Source organism: Astatotilapia calliptera, chromosome 12 (genome assembly GCF_900246225.1).
Source record: "Astatotilapia calliptera chromosome 12, fAstCal1.2, whole genome shotgun sequence".
Classification (NCBI taxonomy): Eukaryota; Metazoa; Chordata; class Actinopteri; order Cichliformes; family Cichlidae; genus Astatotilapia; species Astatotilapia calliptera.
Window position 1 is genome coordinate 18,769,742 of NC_039313.1, and position 20,525 is coordinate 18,790,266.

The window sequence follows — 20,525 nt, forward strand, 5'->3', positions numbered from 1 at the left end:
TTAATTATGTACACAGTCCAGCTCCTTTTATGAATTTATTGAGATGTAATAAACGAATGTTCTGTGTGTGTCTCCATACCTGCAAATGTGTTTCAAAGTGTTTTCTCTTTTCAAGTATTTGATGTTCTCTCGAACAGCTGACCTGATGCCATCCTCTTGGGACAAATGCCTCTCAAGCCACTCAACTACTGCTTGATTATTATCCCAAAGGTAAGCCTGAAAAAGCATGAGAACATGTCTTTAAACCTATGAACAGTGATGCATGGAATATATAATGACTTGCTCATGATCTGTGATCCACAGCCAAAAAAAACTTTACTAGGCATGACTCGGATGAGCAGTAAATAAGTCTCATAATTTCAGTTTGATGATTTAAAATCTTTGACAATTCAAAAATGTTAATGTAAATAAAGTAACCTACTCTCTAATACCTGCATTTTTCAAAAAAAAAAAAAAACAAAAAAAAAACCCAAAAAAAAAAAAAAAAAAAAAACCCCACAAACAGAGCAAATTGAATTTTGTGCAGCAACTGCTGTTCTCACATACCTTCACTGTTCCCTCGGTTTCAACAAACCAGCGACGCAGCATGGACTGCATGTGCCCGTCGCTGAGATCCTTGTTGGCTTGTAGAATCTCACTCTTTACCACCTGCTCCAACAGGAGGCGACGTAGGCGCCAGTAGAAGAAGCTGCGAGCATTCTTCCAGTCCAAAATATCCTGTTAAGAGGATCAAAAGGGAGCAGTAGCATAAGTTTGAAAAGCTTGGATTCCATTGTAATTCCTGGTCTCTCTCTCACACTCTCACACACACACACACACACACACACGATACCAAATTGTTCATGAAGTGCACACTCACATTAATGACCCCCTTCTCTTGCATCCGGCCTGGGGTGTCATGGAGATCAACAAACTGCACTGCCACCTGGTGGTAGATGGGCAACAGGAACTCCTCCCTCGCTTTGAGTTTTGCCTCCAACTCTTTGCACTCTTTGTCAGACAGGTCTGGGGAAGCTTTTAAACAGAAGAGCTCTGAGTCAGCTCTCTTTAACGTTGTAATGGAAAAAAAAAGTTCAAATATTTAGATTTGAGACAGAAAGAGGCTTTACCGAGTTGCTCAGCCAGACTAGCATAGACCGAATCCAGCCTTTTCATGGTTTTCAGGAGGTCTTTCCTTCTGTATTTGATCTCCACTGTACCCTCAGCCTCCAACACGCCCCCTCTGAATAGAAAAAGCATACCCAGAAGCATAAACGTCAAAATTACCATCAAAATATATCCATTTCTAAGATTTGAAGCGTTACTTTTCTTCATGTACCTGCTCTCTCTGTCAGCATAGAGCTCCATACACAGTGGGTTGATAGTAGGGTCTATCACCACCCAGGAACCCCCTCTCAGTTCAGCCTGTGGTGGGATGTACACCAGCACTGGTTGGCGGAAATCACGCAGAGCATCAACAATGTAGGCCCCAAACTTTAATATCTGGTCATACATGTCTGGAGAAAGGAAGACTTGATTAACACAACAGCGTTTGATAGTCCAGAATGCAAATATTTTCGCAGTTACACAGCTCTTTTTTTAAATGAAATGCAATAATGAATACTGCATTAAAAGTGCAGAGCTTCAGCTGTGGTTTATCAGATCATAATGAGACATGAAAGAAAGTTAACATATTGCCCAGTATATCCACTATCCTTCCTCTGCACATGTCCAAACCATCTCAGCCTTGCTCTCTAAATCAGTCAACCTGAGCTGTCACTGTAATGTTCTCATTTCTAATCTTCACCATCTTGGTCTCTCTCAATGAAAGTCTGAATATTTCCAGCTAGGCCTCCTGCCTTTTTGTTAATGTCACCATCTCCAAACCAATCTATCCTTCGAGGTGCACACCTCAACACTGTGTCACCGTCCTCATATATGTCCTGCACCACATGTATGAGACACTTCTCTCTAAACTGTTAAGCTTTGCTGTAAATATAACTTCATTATGCGATCCATACTTTTAATTTAAAAGTGCCTAAACAATAAAAAATATCAGACTGTGCAAATGTCATGCTATCTGTTTGCAGAGTTTAGCATATTCATGGTGTACCCTTCATCCCCCCAGAGAAGCCCCTCCAGTTGGCAAACACTATGAGAGGCAGACGTTCACGGTTGAAGTCACAAATCGCCTGAGCCGTCTTAAAAGCTGAATCTGGAAACCACACCTGGCCCGCCTGCTGCAGGACCTAACATGAACACACAGAATATGGAGTTTAAATGCTCTTCAAATAAGAGTGATGGCTTTATTATACGGCAAAAATGCAAAGAGACATTCACTCACTTTAGATTCTGAATCCAAGTTGGCTGGATCTGCTGGCACAGTGAACTCAACCGTGCGAGTTTCAACAGCGATGACGCCGAGGGGGATTCCTCCTAACCTGTGTTCATTCAATTTGTGGTTAAGGTCTAGTTGCAATTTAGCATACATATAAAGTACGTTTCAAGTGCGCAGATTTACCGTGCTCTCCCAACCACCACTGTTTGAGCCCAAGAACTCAGGATCTCCATGAAAGAGCCATGGTCAAAGAATCCACTCTGCCAGGCACCTCTCACCACTAACAACACAAATGAAAAAAGGAAAAAGTTTCATCTACTACTGACATAAAGAAGTTTTAGAGTTTAGATCTTGCAGCTTACGCGGGTGAGGTCTGCCAGCTAGCATCCAGCGGGGATCATACGGTGCTTTAGTGGGAGTAAATTCTATCTCTCTGTCCACTGCATCTGTAGTTGCTATAATGGGCACAGGTGAGTGTTTGTCCTGTGAAGACAGAAGAACTATATGAGATGGTCTGAAGGACTGCCCGAGTTATTGTATGATTATATTTAGACCACAAAATGTGTGAAATTCACTCAGTCAACCTTTGGCATGTAAGAGAGCCACTGCAGGATAGTAAAGACACCCTCAAAGTCATCTGGCACACTGGTGTGTGTGACTCCATTATTGTACATGATCTGAACTCCGCCAAGCTGGTTGTTGGAAGTATACACCTCTCTGCCCAAAACCTGGAGAGAAACAGGAACTGACACTTTTTTTTTTTCTCTTCTTGGGGACAGATGGACAGACAGCACACCATGCATGAGCCCATTGGTCCTTTAGCTGGATGAGCGAAAAACTGATTAGACTTACTAACCTTGTTTAGAGCACCTGACCCCGTCAGGATAATGTGAGAGTTCTCTACTTGAATCACTCGCTGCCCCAAACGGACCAGATAAGCTCCAATTCCAATAGCACGACATGTCACCTGCAAGAGCACCAACAGGCTTACATGAAAATCTCAGGGACTCTGGCATGCTGCTGCTTAAAATCAGATCCATGTTCTCACCAGACTGATTGTAACGATCTCTTCATAGGCCCGAGAAGATTCTCCAGCAATAGTGCCTGAGCCTCGCAGATTCTCAACACCAAGACCATCGTCCTTCCCAATAATGTCAGTGATGATGTACCTGAAACAGGTGAAAAATCTCTATCATTCAAATCAGTTCAGATTAGTTAGATTTCAGTTAAATATTTTAGATTTCAATAAACAAGCCTTTTATTCCCACTCTTGCCTGTTATTAACAAACTGTAGTTTGTGATTTGTCTTGCTTGTCGTTTGTCTCTCTATGCTTGTTGAATATTTCTTTAATAAAACTGTAATGTTGTAACGTCTTTACCTTAAAATGTAAGTCCAAGAAAACAACAAGGAGCCACAACATAAGAAATGAATATGTAAAATACTTTACAAGCATCCAAAAAGTAAAGGATGTCAAATACTTTGCAACTTCCTTTGAGCACAGATCGTACCTGGACTCTCCACCTTCTTCTACATGCTGACAGTGAACAGAATTGGTGGCGCTGATACGGGTGTAGTCCTGAGGTGTCAGATAAAGGTATTTGAAACCCTGCAAGAAGAAAAAAAACAACAACAACCCACTATAAATGTAAAATAAGAGCTGCAATAATCAGTGGTTATTTCATCTGCTTTCACAAAGTGAACACGTGTAGAGACCTTGTAGGGGTCAGCGGGGTCAATCCAGGCCACGTGGAACATGTGTTTGACTTCTTCAGCGAGGCCAATGCGCGCCCCACTGTTGGCTGCAAGGTAAATTCGGGGGATGCCTTCTGTGCGAGCCAGCTCCGAGGCTCTGACGAACAGCTCGTCCTCTTGAGGGCCGAATGAGCCAATCATGTGAGTGATGTCATTACAGATGACAATAATGTCTCGGCCCTCTGGGTACTCCGGAGTTTTCATTTTCATCCTGAAAGCAACCATTCCCACCTGGAGGAGAATCATTATAATCGGTAAAAGCATCACCAAAGAAACATCCTTTGACGAAAATGATCTTTAAAACCAAACAAACCAAACAAAAAAAAAAAAAAAAATCCTACATCGTTGTCTCCAGGCAGGCGGTTCATCTGCGCCAGTCGGCCTTGAGGGTCCAGGACGAGCTCAGTGCACATCAGCACATCCTTTGGGCATTTGTCCCCTGGACCCCAAAGCTTCAATAACGCCTACGAGAAGAGTTTCGCAGTGAGCTTAGACAACATCAGAACATTAGAGACTGAAATAAGTAAATCAGTGAGCTAACAGTACCTGTCTGAACATCTCAGGGAAATCATAGACATATGTGGTACCCAGAGTTTGAGCCTGGAAGCGTTTGGCCTGCAACAGGTCTTTTGTCACATAGGGGGTGTTGATTAACATCCCGTGCAAGGGGCCCTGCTTATCCCCATATGACTGAAACATGATCTGAGAAGGGAAAATTGGCAAGTTGATTTTTTACATTTGTATGACCGTGAAAAATAAAATATGAACGCCTGGTGGTTTTAAAAAAAAAAAAAAAAAAAAAAGAAAAAAAAAGAAAAAGCTAAACACTCTGTCCTCACCTGTCCAGAACTTCGGTCAGTGACTTCTTTATACAAGCTGATATCCAAATAATAGCCAGATTCATTGGTAAGGAACAGGCGGATGGGAATGGCATTCCCAGTCGGTGTAAGGCGGATGTTGATCTTCAGCTCTGCCTGAAGGACGCGCAGCTTCCAAAGGCGACTGCCATATCGCATCACCATGGAGCGGACAGACTCCTCGATCTGATAAATCAAAGATCAGGACAAGCAAGCATGTTACATGTGAAGTCTGAAGGCTTTACAGGTCACGGTTTAGGTATCGAATCTGTGAATGTGGACTACTGATACAACAAAATATTAGTAACAAACAAGAAGTAAAATATTAAAAGCAGTAAAACATTTATGAAAGAGAGAATCATACCTGAAAGACTGATAAAACACTAATATTATGTAGTGCATATTAAAAAAAAAAGTCATAGCACAATTTATTCACCAAAATAAAATATACTATAATCTCGAGAACTTTATGCATATTTTTGTCTTAATAACTTATTGTGAAGATATACTGCAATAGAGATTGCAGAACACTGACTTTAGATAGGTCCATGATAACAGTGGGGACGAAGTTGAGGAAGATGTGATTGCAGTCTGTGCGAACACTGGTGTTACTGAAGGCCACCTCCAACTCATCCATGGCTTCCAACAGCAGACGTTCTCCCTCATTTTGGAGGTATTCAAATGAAGCTTCCTGGTTATTAATAAACATGTAGTGGCTTTAAGTTCTTTGAGTGCAAAAATCTTTTTCAAACAGCAAAATAACACATGCTACAAGCACATTTCTCATCTTGTTGGACATATAAAACAAAAGTCAAAATTTGTTCTGTTTACTTACCTTTGTAATGAGATCTGAGTGGCGGATAATTGCTCGGATGAAGAAGCGGTAGTCCGTAACTTCAGCACCCTCCTGAACACGAGCAGCTCCCAGGTAGAGGTGCATCTTGTGGTTGGCGCAGGGAACAGCTGTCAGGTCAAAGTTCCTCATTCGGTTGAGCTCCAGCTGAAAGGCCAAAGCTGGCTCCAGATTCCGGTAAATACGATCTTCCTGAAACTGAAGGGAAGCACAGATTCAGTCATCGTTTCCTTAGAAATGACATGTCAGCTCTGTAAATGCAGGTTGTTTAAAAACACTTACCCCGTCTCTAGCTCTGAATGTGAAGAACTTGGGGAATTCTCTCTGTTTAAATGAAAATTTAAAACAATAATTAGACTGCAGCCTTTCAAAGTAAAAAGTAGCCTGCAAGGACTTTCCAAATGGAAAATGAAATGAAATGGAAAAACACAAACAATAGGATTTAGTCAAGGTAAGTACCCCCCCCAATCTTGATTTTATGAAAAGTGATATGTGAATGAAATTAAAGCCATCTATGATCATGATGCACTGCACATAAGATACACAATTACCTTCTGTACAATCAGAAAGGTGATTCTCCTTATTCCATACTCGAAGAGAATAGCTTTCTGTAAAAAAATAAAATAAAAAGTCAAAATCACTAAAAATTAAAAAAAAAAAAAAAAAAAAAAAACTGTGATCTGCTATTTAAAAGAAGAATGCTTTATTTTAGATTTGGTTGGTAACCTTTGACTGTCCAAAGGCAGTAAAGGCTCGGACCAAGGCATCGTCATCTTCTGTGTCTGCTGTTTTTATGGACACATTAATGATGTGGATTGGGTTCTCCCTGGCACTCTGCAGGAGATAAAAGAGAAATCAGAGCGTGCACATATAGATTAAAACAGTCTATTGTTAAGCCCCGTCCTCCTTATACAGTCACAGCTGCTCACCTTGAAGTGCTCCTCATCGTAGAAGCTGGAGCAGGACTCAGAGAAAGGAGTATTCTCCATAAGTGGCTCGGCAAAACTGGAAAGAACTTCATCAAAATTCCTGCAAAACCAAAAGAAAGACATTAACATTTGATTAATTTCACTTTGAGATAATTCATCAAATCCAAAAAAAATTAAAATAAAATAAAAAAGACCTTTTGAAGTCATCAAAACACTGGAAAGCCACCATGGCCCCCATTCGCTGGCACGGTGGAGACAAGGCTCCATCCAGGAAGAGCTCACTGCCCTGCCTTCTCAATTTAAATTGGCCTGATCCACTGACTGGCACAGGAACCCTAAAAAAAAAAAAAAAAAAACAACAACCACACATTTAAAAATAAGTCAAAACCACTGGACAATGAGGTGACAACGAACAAGATGCCCAAAAATTCATAAAGAGAGCAATTAAAGCAAGAGTGGATAACTCGTCTTGTCTATTTAAAAACAAATTACAGAGTGTCACCACCATCAGATCATATTGGAATTACATACAGGTGATAGCAGAGGCAGCTTAAAGGATTTTTTTAAGGTTACAAGTCCTAAGCATAAAGTTCTCAGTCGTCCAGTAAGGGTGGGTAACAGGTTATATACACACACAACTGACAGAACCTGTTAGTATCAGATTTTGTACAGTGATGAAGTCTTAAACTGCCACTCATTTCTTCATATTTTGCTGAAACGTGCAAACATACGTGGAAAAACAGTATATAAGGCAAAAACTGAGTCTGCACAATTCTGACAAGCTTGAAAGTAAAGGTGAGACCACCTTTATTCATCAACACTGTCTGAACTCTCTCAGGCAACTTTCTTCTAATATCTTTATGTAGTCTACAGGAATAGTTCTCCAGGCTTCATAAAGGACATTCAAAGCTCTTCTTTGGATGTTGGCTACCTTTTGTTCTGTTCTCTGTGAAGATGACCCCACATTGCTTCAATTATGTTGAGGTCTGGGTTCCTGGGAGGCCAATCCGTTACTGATAGTGCTCCACTGTGGGTTTTTTTTAATCCAGGTCTGCTTTTACTGCACTGACAGTGTGTTTGGGATCCTTGTCATGCAAGTAGGACTATTTTGACAAGATTCCAAACACCATTGATGGAAATATAGCCCTAAATCACAACTGCGCCTCCACCCACAGAGGGCTGTGTACACTCACTGTTCCTCTCTCCTGACTTCCTCTGTACACATTGATGATGATTTGAAGCAAAAATGTCAAATATGGGTCCATCACTCAAAAAAAAAAAAAAAAAAAAAAAAAAAGATCTGTTGCTGCTGATATTCAGTTCAGTTCTCGTGTAATTTAGTGAACATCAGCCTTTTCTCCCTGTTCCCCTTTCCTAAGAATGTATCCTTTACAGTCAGTCTTTGACAGTCTTGGGTGGATTTTTTTTTTCCTGATAAAGACTTAACCAGCTGTAGGGTTTTTGTTTGTTATTTTAAGGCTTGAAACTTCTTTTTCCAGTTTCCGCTTTTCTTTTTAAGGACACACTGCATAGCATGGCAAGATATGTCAAGTTTTCAGCTAATAGCTCCTTTGGCAATCACCTTTGAAAATAATCAGATATTAGGATTGAACTGAAAATAAGTGAAAAAGCCGCCAATTTCAAAGAAAAACTTTGAAAGTCCTCCAGAAAGCCAGAATAACTGTTGACCAAGACCACTTTGGAAAAGGAAAAAAAAAGCACAATAAAATGAAGTCTGGCTCCTTGGAAACAAAATATGACAAAACAAGGGGTGGCTCAAGACTATTGCACAATACTCTGTCATTTAAATTATGGAATATAGACATTGTAATTCTGATTACCAAAATGTTTTACTGCCTGAATTTTATTATGTGCCTATGTGCATGCACCTTTGTCTTCTGCTTACGTGGCCTGATTATCTGCTGTCTGGCTGATTAGCTAAGTAATGTATTTTTATCTCGGAGTATAGGGAGGATCGCCAAGTCAAGTCATCAGCTAAAGTCCAAGTGATGTCAGTAGATGCATGACTCAAGTCCGGCTCAGTTCAAAGCTGATTCCCCACCAGGAAGTGAGCTGAAAGGGATTATGAGCTGTTGTAATCCAGAGCAACTGTTACTATATCGGGTTTCAGATTTGCAAATTAAAGGTTGGAGAATGCAGGCTGGCCATTAGGTAACAACTAATGTAATTTCAGGCCTGAGGTTTTTAAGAGGAACATGAAAAAGAAGCTGAAAATGTGCCTCTTAAAAAGCCCAGCTATGCTTTACATGTTGAAAGAAGCAGAAAAAAAAAAATCAGATGGCCCAGTTCAGCATAAAAGTGAATTTAAAAGGACAAATCAGTTCTTAAGCAAATGTATCTGGGCAGAAGGAAAAAGCAACATGATGCATCCAGCATGCATTGCTGTGAGACAAACAGAGGATACGGTGGTTTGGTTGTTTGGGAGGAGCTTTACTCTACCTGTTCAGAGTAGGGCTGCTCCCTCTGAAATAAGATGATTAACAGGTGAATATTAGCAGTGCATGATCAAACTGTATGTCTACTACGTCTGGTAATATGATTAGACTGAAGCAATTTTAAAGAGACTAAGCACATTCACATCAAAGTCAAGTATGGCAAAACTGCATTCAGGGTTAGCCATATGTTACTTCACAGCACCAGGGTGGCACTGCACCTGTACCCCATGGGGACAGGTGAACATTTCTTTTCTGGATTACCGGTAATCGATCAAGCCACCATTGTACAGAGGACACCTAAATTATGTTTAAGGCCTGGATTTCATATGAAAAGTCTCTTTAAAGAATCCCCATCAATACAAGTGAACGATCTCCACAGAGAAAGAGAAAGCTTACATCCTCGGATGCTACAAAGAGGAAATATGTGGTCAAATTTGGAGGTGGTAGTGACTCATTCGTGACTCAGAAATTAGAGAATATCATTTGATTCGTCTGTGGCTCGGTGTGAAGTAAAAGTGTCACCTGTTTGGATGTGATGATGGCAACATAAACTGAAAGTCTACAGCGCATGTTCCATCCTGCAGCTGGTGATGCTGGATGCTGTTTAGCTCATAGGCGATGTAACCTCTGCGGACGTACACCTGAAAGTCAAGACAGAACAACAGAATGACCATTTAATAAAAACGCATAAGACAGAACATGTCTGTGTGAATGCACTAACCATACCTCCAAAGCAGCCATGCATACAACTTGATTGGAGTGATAGAAGAAGTTGGGCAAAACGTCAAAAATTGAGGTTTCAGAGAGAATGAGTTTCTGTGGCAAATAAAAATATATATTTATCATTCACGGTATAAATGTGCTGCTCTAAAGTGATGTAACAAAGACGTTTTTTTTTTGTTTGTTTTTTTAAATACAAAACACAAAGCCAACCTTCAAATTCTCTGGACAGAACTGGTGACCATACATATCAATGGCTGACAGGAAGATGGACTCCACCTGGTTGTGTCTCAGTTCATATGATGGTAAATGAGAAGCAATCAGGACCTATGAGATATTTGCAAATACTATAACAACATAGTCAAATAAAATAACTTTAAAGCAGATGCATGATTAGTCAAACTTCAACAAAACATATGCAGTTAGATCTGTAATTTGTTGGACAAAGACAGAATCATGTAGCTTTGCTGCTGTCAATCACCACAGTGGATTTCAAATCAAAAACCTTGACACGATCGAAGTGACGACTTTCATCTTTAATTCTATGGGTTTACTACTAATTATAGTAGTTTTTATGCACAGTCCACCATTTTCAGAGGCTCAAAATAACTGGACAAACTAACATAATTTTATATATAAGAACTGTTTTTAATCCTTGGATGAAAATCCTTAGAAGTCAGTGGCTGCCTGAAAGTCTAGAACTCATGAACATCACAAAAGGCTTTGCTTCCTCCCTTAAAATGCTCTGCCAGGCTTACACCACAGACACCTTCAGCTTAATAACTGAAAAGCTGCTTTGTTGGGTTGAGATCAGGTGACAGACTTGGCCAATGAAAGATTTCTGGGGGGGGGGGGAAGGAAAACAAAACTTTTTTCTTCTTCGGAAGAATATCCCATTTATTTGCCTTTGACAAACTCTTGGGTTGTGTTTGCAGTACGCTTTGGATCATTACCAGTTTGCAGAGAGTACAGGCCTGTACACTTCAGAATTCATCCTGCCGTGTCTATCAGCAGTCACATCATCAATAAACACTAGATACCCAGTTCTACTGGAAGCCATACATGCCCATGCCATAGCTTTGTCTCCACCATGTTTACAGATAATGCTTTGGATCCTCCTCCATATTTTTCCTGGTACAAGTTCATTCTGGTTTCATCTGTTCAAAGAATTTTCTGCCACAAAGGTGCAGCATCTTTTCTGGCCAATTCCAATCTGGCCTTCGTGTTCCTGAGTGTAACCAGCGGTTTGCACCTTGTTGTTCTTGAGGGGTTTTTTTGAGACATTATTTTCTTAACCACAGAAAAAAATTCTGTCACCATCCAATTTATTTGTCTCTTGTGGTCTTTCAGGCCTTTTGGTGTTGCTGGGCTGGTCAGTGCAGACCTTCTTTTTAAGAATGAGACAGAATGTTGATTTGGACATTCCTACAGTTTTTGCTTCTCTCTCTCTAGAAGGTTTACTATATTAAAAATAAATAGCAAAACTCAATGCAAGCTCTCTTACCTGTCTAGCTCTCAAGGCTACCTTTGAGTTCTCCATCTTGCTAAGCTGTGTGAGTTCATTCAAAATAGCCATGAGCTCATCTGCCAGAGTGGGATCCCGTCCACACAACTGATCCTATACAAAGTTAAAGACAAACCTTCATCACTGTCCGTCCACGTGACTTTGTGCAGGATGAACGGTTATCAGGTTTGCTTCAGTGAAAAACGATGAGAGCCTTACAATGAGTATTGTGACCAGGACGTTCTTCTTGGATACTTGAGCATGAGAGAAGATGTAGTCGAGGACAGGACTCATGTCAGGTTTGTGCTTCTCTCTCAGGTTGATGACACACTTATCATAGTGAGCTGCTAAGGACCAAAAATAAATAAAAGCATTTCCATCATAACGGAGCTGCAATTGCAATAAAGAAGAGGTGACATAAAACCTGAAGGGGTGCTGATGTTACCTTGCTGAAACTGCATCTCTACCTGCAGGTAGCGCTTCAACAGATCGAGAACCACAGATTTCATGTAGCCACGGATTCCACTCCGATATCTGAACAGAAAAAAAATTCAGATGTGTCAACAATTACAACGATAACATAATTCAAAGATATTACTGCTACTACCACCACTACACAATATGCATCTGACCAAATGGGGGGAGAGAGAAAAAAAAAAAAAAAAAAAAAGACCTCTGCACCAGCTGTACAATGCTCTGAGTGTTCATGAAGAAAACCTCTCGGTCAGCTTTCCTCTGCAAGGTTGCTGCATGGCTGTCTAAAATGTTTGCAATCTGGAATCAGATAAGCCAAACGTCATCTTATCACACTGGTAAAAGCAATTTATTTAAAAAGCTCACAAGCAGCCTTTGCATAGCATTTTACCCTTTGACTGGGGAACTGGCAGAGGACAGAGGTGATGTTGCTCGCATACTGAGCCATGACTTTGCGGATATCTTTCTCAACAGTAGGTGGAATACGGCCAGCCACGCTGGTCATGATCTCTTGAAGTTCCAAAAGCGGCAGTGAGGGGTCCCTTAGAGTCTTCATCAGGGTAGCAACCCACTCTTTCAGCTGTAGGTTTACATGCAAACATGCTCGTATACATCAATAAAACGCTTTTGTGTCTTGTAATGAGAAATCTGCAGTGGCAGAAGGGCTGATATATACCTTTGTGCTAAAGTAGGGTTCTTCAAGGCAGTACCCATCCATGACATTAACCAGGTTTTCAAGAACACTGTGGAACACCTGGTGAAGCTTCTCCCCAGCCATGGGAAGTGGCTGCTGAGGCGGTAGCACCGCTGTGTTGAGTTCCACCTGTGAAGGAAGAGGAAAGAAAATGAGAGGAAGTTTTCACAGCAATTTCAATAACAGGAAGAACTTACACTGAAGTAAAATAAAATAAAATAAATGGATACAGACCAAATATATAAACAGGACACCAAAGTATTGCTAGAAATTTTTGCAAAAAATTCGAAATGAAGATTTTGATGTGCTCTGGAATAACCCACCCTGTGTATACTGCTGGGATCATCCAGATCCATACGTGCCACCACACAGCCAGGCTCCAGAACCGCTCCTGGTCGCTTGACAAAGTGGATACAGCCAGACTGCTGCGCAGTCAACGTCATCACCATCTTCATCACCTGAATAATAAAGGACAAGTAAGCAAAACGAACCGGCACAAATGGCATAAGTCACAAAATCCTATCCACCGTATATTCTGTTACCTCAATCTCTGCATAAGTTTCCCCTGCAAAAATATGATCTCCATCCTCAACCATGTATTGCAGCAGTTTGCCAGCAGAGGGCGAGCGTAGGACCGTGGGGTCATTCTCCTTCTCAAAAACACAGGTCTTGTTGCCAACGGTGATGCGAAACCTGAAACGTTAAAATAGTGCCGGTAATGAGTAATCAGTTAAACCAGAAGTAAATAACCAAACTGGGAAAAAAAAAAAAAAAAAAAACCCGCAGTGGTAGCCTTGCCTGTCCACTTCTTCCTTCATGTAGGTTATATGGCTGCTGCCATTGTAGCACAGCAGGAGGCCGCCATCGTTCAAACGGTGGACGTCTATTTCGATGTGCGAGCCATTCATAATAACGACATACGTTGTTGGGGACTGGCGAGCCACCTGCAGGAAACAGCAGTGATAATCTATTCATTAAAAAAGGTAAGAGGCTGAATTAAAAACAAAACAAAGCAGGAAAGGAACAAAACAGATACCTTCAGACAGAATTTGACTCCTTCATATATTAGGTCCACATTGACAGAGTTGAGCAGACTGTTTGCAGGCAGTACCTGACCTCTACAGATGCAGCAGATAATGTTTATAAGAGTCAATTGCATAAAGACACGGGAAGAGCGCTGCAGTGAAACATTAACGACAAGTGCCTACTGACCTTTCCAGGGAATGTAGATAGTCAGACATGCTCTTTCTGAAGATAGCATCTGCAACAAGCAAAGCCCCACAGACAACACCAAGCAGGGTATTTGGTCTCTCTGCCTGCAGAAAGAACACGTGGCTTTGTGAATTAAAGGAATTATACACAAGTTCAATGGTCCATATCTGTCTTCAGTCTCTTACCTGCACTTTCTCTGCAATGAGATGATCCAGCCATCCGGTATCAATGTCATTGTTTCTGAAGCTTTCGGTTTCAAGTAATTTAATGAGGTATTCGACCGTCGTCCGAAAGTCACCTCTGATGGACAGCTCTTTCATAGCCACCACCATGTTTCTGGAAAATACAGAAAACCCAAATACATACACCAACAATCTAACACCAATTAAGGCTGACAAATTTAAGACAACTGTACTGCTGGCAAAAGCATGCTGCATCTTCTAACAGAGTACCGCTTTATCTGGAATCAGGTAAAGCGGTACTCTTTGCCGCACAGCCTACAAGTAGCTGATAATAGGAAAAAATACAATTAAAATAAAATAAAGGAGCTTACGAAATGGCTTCTTCACGGTTCTCGCCCCATGAAAAACAGTGTCCAAACTGGGAATCTGCAAATTCGTGTAGGCCACCAGTCGCGCCCACACTGAAATAACCCCAGACGTTCTTACTGCTGCGGAAGTTCAGCTCCTGCACGGTGCCCGAACTGGGCTTGAACCCCTGTGGGTGAGTGAGTGTGAATCAGTGGTTTAAAAAAAAAAAAAAAACATGAACAGTACATAACAGTGTCATGTTTCCTGGTTAATGAAACTGAAGTCCACCTCATCTGGGTTCTCACTGGTGATCCGTGCAGCTATGACGTGGCCTCTCGGACGAGGGACGCAATCTGGAGACTCAAAGTTAATAATGGTGTCACCCCAGGGACTTTCTCCATAAAGCACACGTATGTCCTTAATTCTGTGAAGTGGGATGCCCATCGCAATCTGTGAGAGATTAAGCAAATATTTAGATGGGAGAATCTGATCAGCATCTGTAGGATCAATAAGAACAAATTTCTCATTTTGTTCCTTGGGTATAATTATGTGTCTGAGCCTCCTAACCGAGGTTTACCTGAAGTTGAGCAGCTGGCAAGTTTACATCTGCGATCATCTCTGTACAAGGATGTTCCACCTGCAGGCGAGGATTCAGCTCCAGAAAATGGAAACTTCCATCTTCAGAGTAGAGATATTCCACAGTACCTGCACTCACATAGCCTACGATCTTGGCCAGTCGCACAGCACACTAGGCCACAAAGGAAATAACGAGGAGACAATATGTCTCTAAGAGCAGACTTTAGTGTGTTAGCATTAGAATACAAGGACATAAACTTACCCGCTCCATTCGCTCTAATGTTGAAGCGGGAGCTATGGTGGCAGGAGCCTCTTCGATGATCTTCTGGTGCCTCCTCTGGATGGAGCAGTCTCGTCCAAAAAGAGAGATGGCATTTCCATACATGTCCCCCAGTATCTGGACCTCCAGGTGTCTCGCATGCTGAGCCAGCTGCATGATGAAGATGGGTGAGCCGGGCACCTCCGTCTGGACCTGCACTCAGAATAACACATGAAGTGTAAAGTCTTCTTGTTCCTCGACAATCACAGCCTATCCAATCACAGTTTATATAGTATAGAGCTGTAATCTGGAAGTCTATCAAACTGAGTACTGTGCCATTTTATTTTATGACCATGCAAATTAACAACTGAGTGTGGACATCCTGGCTGCTAAGAAAATTAAAAGAAACTGGGTAAATTAGACATTAGTTTGTAAAACGTAACTGCACCAACCTGTCTAAAGAAACCTGGGAAATCATCAGAGCACTCAACTTTCCGAATACCCTTTCCACCTCCACCCTCAGAGGCCTTGATTACAACCGGATAACCAATTTTCTCAGCTTCCTGAAGAGAAAAGAAAAATACGCACCAGACAACTTATAACCAAAAGTATGTACTAAAGATTTCGATTAAAACTAATTAATTTGTAGATATTAATATTGTTGATTTGTTACTATGCTTACTGCTATCCCCTCGTCTACATCGTGAACACAGCCCTGTTTGTAGACCTCTGGAGGAACATTGATGACATTGCCCTCTCTTTGGTCCTCTTCAGCCCAGTCCAGTCTCAGATCTGGAGCACAAGCACACACTAGGTAAGAACAAAGTGGTCCCAACTGAGTATGTACTGCATAATAGAGTCTACGCCATGTGCAAAATAGCACATTATAAGTTTAATGCATGTAACAGTCATGCGGCCCACTGTTTTTGGGGTTTAACAATCAGTTCTTCGAGGTTTGTGGGCAGTCGTTCACATTTTTCCTTTAAGGACCCGCCGCAGTATATCAGTTCGGCTAAGGTCTGGACTTTGACTCTGACTCTGGTATACAAAGTAGTTCATGACAGACTGAGTGACTACAATGTGCACAGGTCTGTGCCACCACTGTGCTTTACAGTTGTTATTAGGTGTTTATGCCGATATGCTGTGTTTGGATTTCACCAATCACAACGCGCTGCATCAGGGTCAAACATCTCCACTTTGGTCTCGTCTGTCCGAAGGACATTTCGTTTGTTCGGTAGCAGCTCTGCAAACCTATGCCGTGCTGCCACGTTTTGTTTGTTTTTTCACAGGGGAGAGGCTTTTTCCTGGTAACTCTTTCAGGCAGGCCATGCCTGTTCAGTCTTTTTCTACTTCCACTGTCAAGAACTTTAACATTTAACGTTCCAACTGAGGCCTGTGGAGTTTGTGTAACCACATCTTAATCCGGTGCGCAAATTTCAGTCTACTCCAGGGAAGATTGAACAATGTTTTGAATGTTTTCTACTTATGATTAATCACTGTAAAATGATGGACTTTAACTTGTGTGAAAACTGATTTATAACCACTCAGATTTATGGGCAACAACAATCGCTTCTCTGAGATCATTGCTGATCTCTTTACTCCTCAGCATTGTGTTGCTGAACTTCTGCTTTTGTAAAGATGTTCATATCTGCTGATGACCAGTTAATCGAGCACATTCAATTAGCATCACCCGGCTACTACTTACCCTCTTAATTCCTATTGAAGCAGTAAAGGTGTACATAGCTTTCACAGGACTGCATAGAGCACAGTGATAACTCTCTCACACCTGCTTTGTTTATGGCGGAGTTAGTGCAGAGAGGAAAAGCATCACCTGATCCACTCCACGGTAGTGTGGGAATGTCGGCACTCTGGGCCACAATGGAAGAAGCCACTTTATCCCCCAAAGCCCACATGGCTTTACTGGATGGCCCTGAGAGAAACAGCAGAGGTCAATTTATCATGAGAAGCAGCACAAAGCTTTCTAACTAAATGAAAGTAATAAAATGAAAGAAACTGCTCTTTTACCCAAAAATGAAATGCCCGCTTTACTCAGGAGCTCAGGCAGTTTGGGATTTTCAGATGCATGACCCCAACCAGCCCAGACAGCCTGTAAAGAGCAATGTGCACAGAAACAGACTGTTGTTTATTAACAGGAAGAGAAAGTAACAACTGAATACACCACGGTGGGCCCGTGCTAAAAAGAACCGCTGTTTAAATAAACGGTGAGTAGCACCTCCACTTGAATCCTTTTTGCAATGTCAACTATTAGCTCCACGTTGGCATAGTTGTTATTGTTGGTGCCACCGGGTACAGGCACATAGTGGTCGGCCATTTTAATATATTCTGCAGGGAAACAGGAAGCAAGGCTCAGAACTTCACAGTGAGAAAAGCATTTCTACTGGTTCATCACATACGTTTTAGGCGATGACTGATAACAATTACCTGCATTAGCTTTTAAGTCTTCAGGAGTTACCATGACAACAAAGCGGATGGTCCTCTCATTGCGAAACATTTCATAGGACCAGCGGCGGATAGAGCGCATACATTTGACTGCAGCGATGCCATTATTAGCGATCAGCACCTGTAAGAGGACCCAACATAAATATCGCTCCGAAAAATGTAGATAAATTAGAAATTCAAGAAGGGTTTCGTTCTTACTTTTTCTATGACACGGCTGCCACCGAATCTTGTGACAAACTCTGCAGGAGAGGCCACGGTAAAGTCCCTGTGCAGATCCATCTTTCTGTGTTCACGTCCTTTTTTCACCAAGTGAGGACCAGACATGCTAGGCCTGCATTGGAAAGTTCACAGTTAGTCTTGACCCCTCCAAAAAGTGAACTGCATGAAGGCAACAAGCAACTGAATTTAAACTGAAAATCAAAACCCAAAGTCTAGAATCAGTCTCTCTGCAACAGGCAAGGGCAGCCTGTGGAGCAGCCCAGTTTTTATACCCTTAAATCCAAGAGTCTGCGCACAAAACTCAGAACAGTAACCTGAACACAGTAATAGCTGCAGATGTTACACTGAATCTACCACTCTTGACGGCCCCTTTTATCAGATGTTCACCACAGCTAAGCCAATAAATGTACATGTGTTGTCATCATGGTGTAATCATGCACACTTTACCTTTAGTCCAATTTCCTGCTCATTATATACACACAGCATAATTCCTATCGCCTGGCCCTGGATGACTGAGAACCTACCTACAGTGACATGTTAAAATGTAGTGTGCTTAAAAAATTTTTTCCTTTATACCCCATGAACAGTAGTGAAAACACCCCCGATGACTACAATCTGGAACAGTACTGGAGAGATGAAGCACCGTTCTTCTAAAAACTGCCCTTTATTTGGCGTTTTGATTTTGGCAGTGCACCGTCTCACATGTCAGAGCAGCGCAGACGTACAGCTGGAGGTAATGGCTCAGAATAATCATGACATTCATAAATAAATAGTCAAATCAAACACAGACTCTTGACAATTTGGCTAATAAACATTGTGTAATTTGTTGAAAACAAAATGTCTTAAGGGTCAGTGGAAACCAAAATCATCAATCTTTTGAGACCCGGCTTCAAAAATCAGAGTTAAGAGTTAGCAGTTAAGTTGTCTTTTTAGCGGTATATGTATATACGAGTCATTTTGAACAAGTGCAGCCGTGGATCCTCCACCTCTGCCCACAGACTGCCATGCAGTAGTGGTGTAAGGACAATGAAATGTTTGTCTCTGTTATCACTTTTCACATAACAATAATAAATCAACTACAGATAAATATGAAATAAATGCAAATGAGTTAAACTGAGCTGTACTTATTTTAAGTGATATCACACCACATGAATCCCACCACACACACACACACACACACACACACACACACACACACACACACACACACACGATAAGAAACAGGCGAAGCTTTTCCCCATGTTTGGAAATACATAACTGGACTGCACAGCACCAGAACATTTGAACATTTCACGCACATACCATCGTTATCGTCATCTGTCCGCCGGGGTGCCGTTCAGTCCGGGGTTTCGCTGTTTCTTTTTAAACCACCCCCGGGCAGATACGCCCTTGCCCCATCAGTGAAGCCACACAGTAAAGCTGCAGCGCAGCAGCAGTTTGTGCGCCTGTGCTGATATGTGAACTTTACACTTCACTCCTGTTCACTCGGGGAAATACAGTCTGTTATTGTGCTGCTTTCTGATAACGCTTTCCATTTCGGTATCAACCACTTGCTGACTTTTTTTTCCGGGACAAGAGGGTTTAGTTTAACCCGATACGCCTACTGCGTTGCACAAACAGTGATAATCTAATCATAACCACGACTTGGGGATTACTAGAAAAATCGGTGGCTGGTCGCAGTGACAGGCTTGCGGCAATAATGACTGCTTGATTGTTACCGTTTCCTTATATGCGTGCAAGCTGCGCACAGCCCGTAAACTACAGCGGCCCTTCCTGTTCACAAACGAGCCTACGAAAGGTGCTGCAGCGGCACTAGTTTCAACACAGAGTAGTTCTGTGTTTAGTTTCCACATACCAGAGTATCACATTACCGAAAACTGCAGCAGCCCTCTGCATTATCGGACTTACCTCTGGAGATATGGGAATAAGCTGATACTCGGGTAGTCGTTTCCGTCGAAGGAATTCATCGCGCTGTGTTACTACTAGGATTAAAAAAAAAAAAGAGTTTTTAAAACCAAAACAAAGGAGACTTCCACAAAGTGCTTCCTCTTGTCCGCTTCCTCCCTTCTCCCCTCCCACATGTGCAGCCGCATATCTGCAAATAAAGTCCCCTGAGCCAAAGCGCTGGCTGCTCTTTGGAAACAAAGCGAGCAGTGCTCCACTAAATCCATTATTGGAAATGTTTATTGTTGGGCATCAAAGGGCTAAAAACGGTCGCGCACGACACGAGCAGACTGATTTTGTTTGTTTGTTTTTAAGTGCAGTAACAACAAAGTATAGGAAGACGCTTCGAAACATCTCACTTTTCTCTTCTTCGCCGTGTAAACCACAATATACCCACTAACACGCATAAATCCAGGCCGATGGAGCTCTAGTAGGTTTTTCTTGGCTCAAGTGTTTTCCATCTAACGTTCATACACATTCACGCCCCAGTGGGCGTGTCAGAGAATAACTTAACCAAAGATATTTAGCATCGACTCCTCTACCTGTTGAGCTACAGCCAGTCTAATAAATATCCATGTATTTATTGTTTTTATGCAATAAATACAGGGATAAATAAACAAAAATAAACAAAACAGTTTTCTAATTGAACAAAACTAACAAAAATCTTTGTCAGCTAGTGGCTATCTCATGTCTAGAACTTCTGGATATTAATCAAGAAACGGTTTCTAACTTTGAGATTTGCTGCAGCTTGTTTACTCTCCAAACTCC

General features: G+C 41.6%; 1 protein-coding gene across 10 annotated transcripts in view; it reads right to left on the bottom strand.

The window, feature by feature from the left end:
* The window catches only part of acacb (acetyl-CoA carboxylase beta), a 28,570-nt gene that overhangs the window by 1,448 nt on the left and 6,597 nt on the right, over positions 1–20,525 (bottom strand). For 2 of the 10 annotated variants that reach the window (XM_026186135.1, XM_026186133.1), the window contains exons 2-53: positions 19,722–19,795; positions 17,793–17,925; positions 17,577–17,715; positions 17,368–17,477; positions 17,160–17,241; positions 16,966–17,064; positions 15,817–15,926; positions 15,587–15,697; positions 15,138–15,347; positions 14,877–15,047; positions 14,588–14,749; positions 14,323–14,486; positions 13,955–14,105; positions 13,770–13,873; positions 13,594–13,675; positions 13,356–13,501; positions 13,100–13,250; positions 12,881–13,015; positions 12,540–12,686; positions 12,255–12,443; positions 12,063–12,163; positions 11,835–11,923; positions 11,609–11,736; positions 11,390–11,503; positions 10,099–10,212; positions 9,892–9,981; positions 9,688–9,806; positions 9,170–9,193; positions 6,904–7,044; positions 6,710–6,809; positions 6,507–6,614; positions 6,332–6,388; positions 6,063–6,104; positions 5,763–5,978; positions 5,463–5,618; positions 4,910–5,113; positions 4,617–4,772; positions 4,412–4,534; positions 4,032–4,301; positions 3,827–3,924; positions 3,366–3,486; positions 3,174–3,284; positions 2,902–3,045; positions 2,680–2,800; positions 2,501–2,597; positions 2,324–2,420; positions 2,093–2,228; positions 1,319–1,496; positions 1,110–1,222; positions 860–1,014; positions 547–717; positions 80–216 (exon numbers count right to left, since the gene is read on the bottom strand). In XM_026186135.1, coding sequence (XP_026041920.1) covers positions 80–216; positions 547–717; positions 860–1,014; positions 1,110–1,222; positions 1,319–1,496; positions 2,093–2,228; positions 2,324–2,420; positions 2,501–2,597; positions 2,680–2,800; positions 2,902–3,045; positions 3,174–3,284; positions 3,366–3,486; positions 3,827–3,924; positions 4,032–4,301; positions 4,412–4,534; positions 4,617–4,772; positions 4,910–5,113; positions 5,463–5,618; positions 5,763–5,978; positions 6,063–6,104; positions 6,332–6,388; positions 6,507–6,614; positions 6,710–6,809; positions 6,904–7,044; positions 9,170–9,193; positions 9,688–9,806; positions 9,892–9,981; positions 10,099–10,212; positions 11,390–11,503; positions 11,609–11,736; positions 11,835–11,923; positions 12,063–12,163; positions 12,255–12,443; positions 12,540–12,686; positions 12,881–13,015; positions 13,100–13,250; positions 13,356–13,501; positions 13,594–13,675; positions 13,770–13,873; positions 13,955–14,105; positions 14,323–14,486; positions 14,588–14,749; positions 14,877–15,047; positions 15,138–15,347; positions 15,587–15,697; positions 15,817–15,926; positions 16,966–17,064; positions 17,160–17,241; positions 17,368–17,477; positions 17,577–17,715; positions 17,793–17,925; positions 19,722–19,780 — 6,686 coding nt within the window. In that variant the 5' untranslated portion in view covers positions 19,781–19,795. Of the gene's footprint in view, positions 1–79; positions 217–546; positions 718–859; positions 1,015–1,109; positions 1,223–1,318; positions 1,497–2,092; positions 2,229–2,323; positions 2,421–2,500; positions 2,598–2,679; positions 2,801–2,901; positions 3,046–3,173; positions 3,285–3,365; positions 3,487–3,826; positions 3,925–4,031; positions 4,302–4,411; positions 4,535–4,616; positions 4,773–4,909; positions 5,114–5,462; positions 5,619–5,762; positions 5,979–6,062; positions 6,105–6,331; positions 6,389–6,506; positions 6,615–6,709; positions 6,810–6,903; positions 7,045–9,169; positions 9,194–9,687; positions 9,807–9,891; positions 9,982–10,098; positions 10,213–11,389; positions 11,504–11,608; positions 11,737–11,834; positions 11,924–12,062; positions 12,164–12,254; positions 12,444–12,539; positions 12,687–12,880; positions 13,016–13,099; positions 13,251–13,355; positions 13,502–13,593; positions 13,676–13,769; positions 13,874–13,954; positions 14,106–14,322; positions 14,487–14,587; positions 14,750–14,876; positions 15,048–15,137; positions 15,348–15,586; positions 15,698–15,816; positions 15,927–16,965; positions 17,065–17,159; positions 17,242–17,367; positions 17,478–17,576; positions 17,716–17,792; positions 17,926–19,115; positions 19,694–19,721; positions 19,796–20,116; positions 20,300–20,525 lie in introns of those variants that run through there. The other 8 variants (XM_026186129.1, XM_026186137.1, XM_026186134.1 and 5 more) reach the window with 7 other exon arrangements.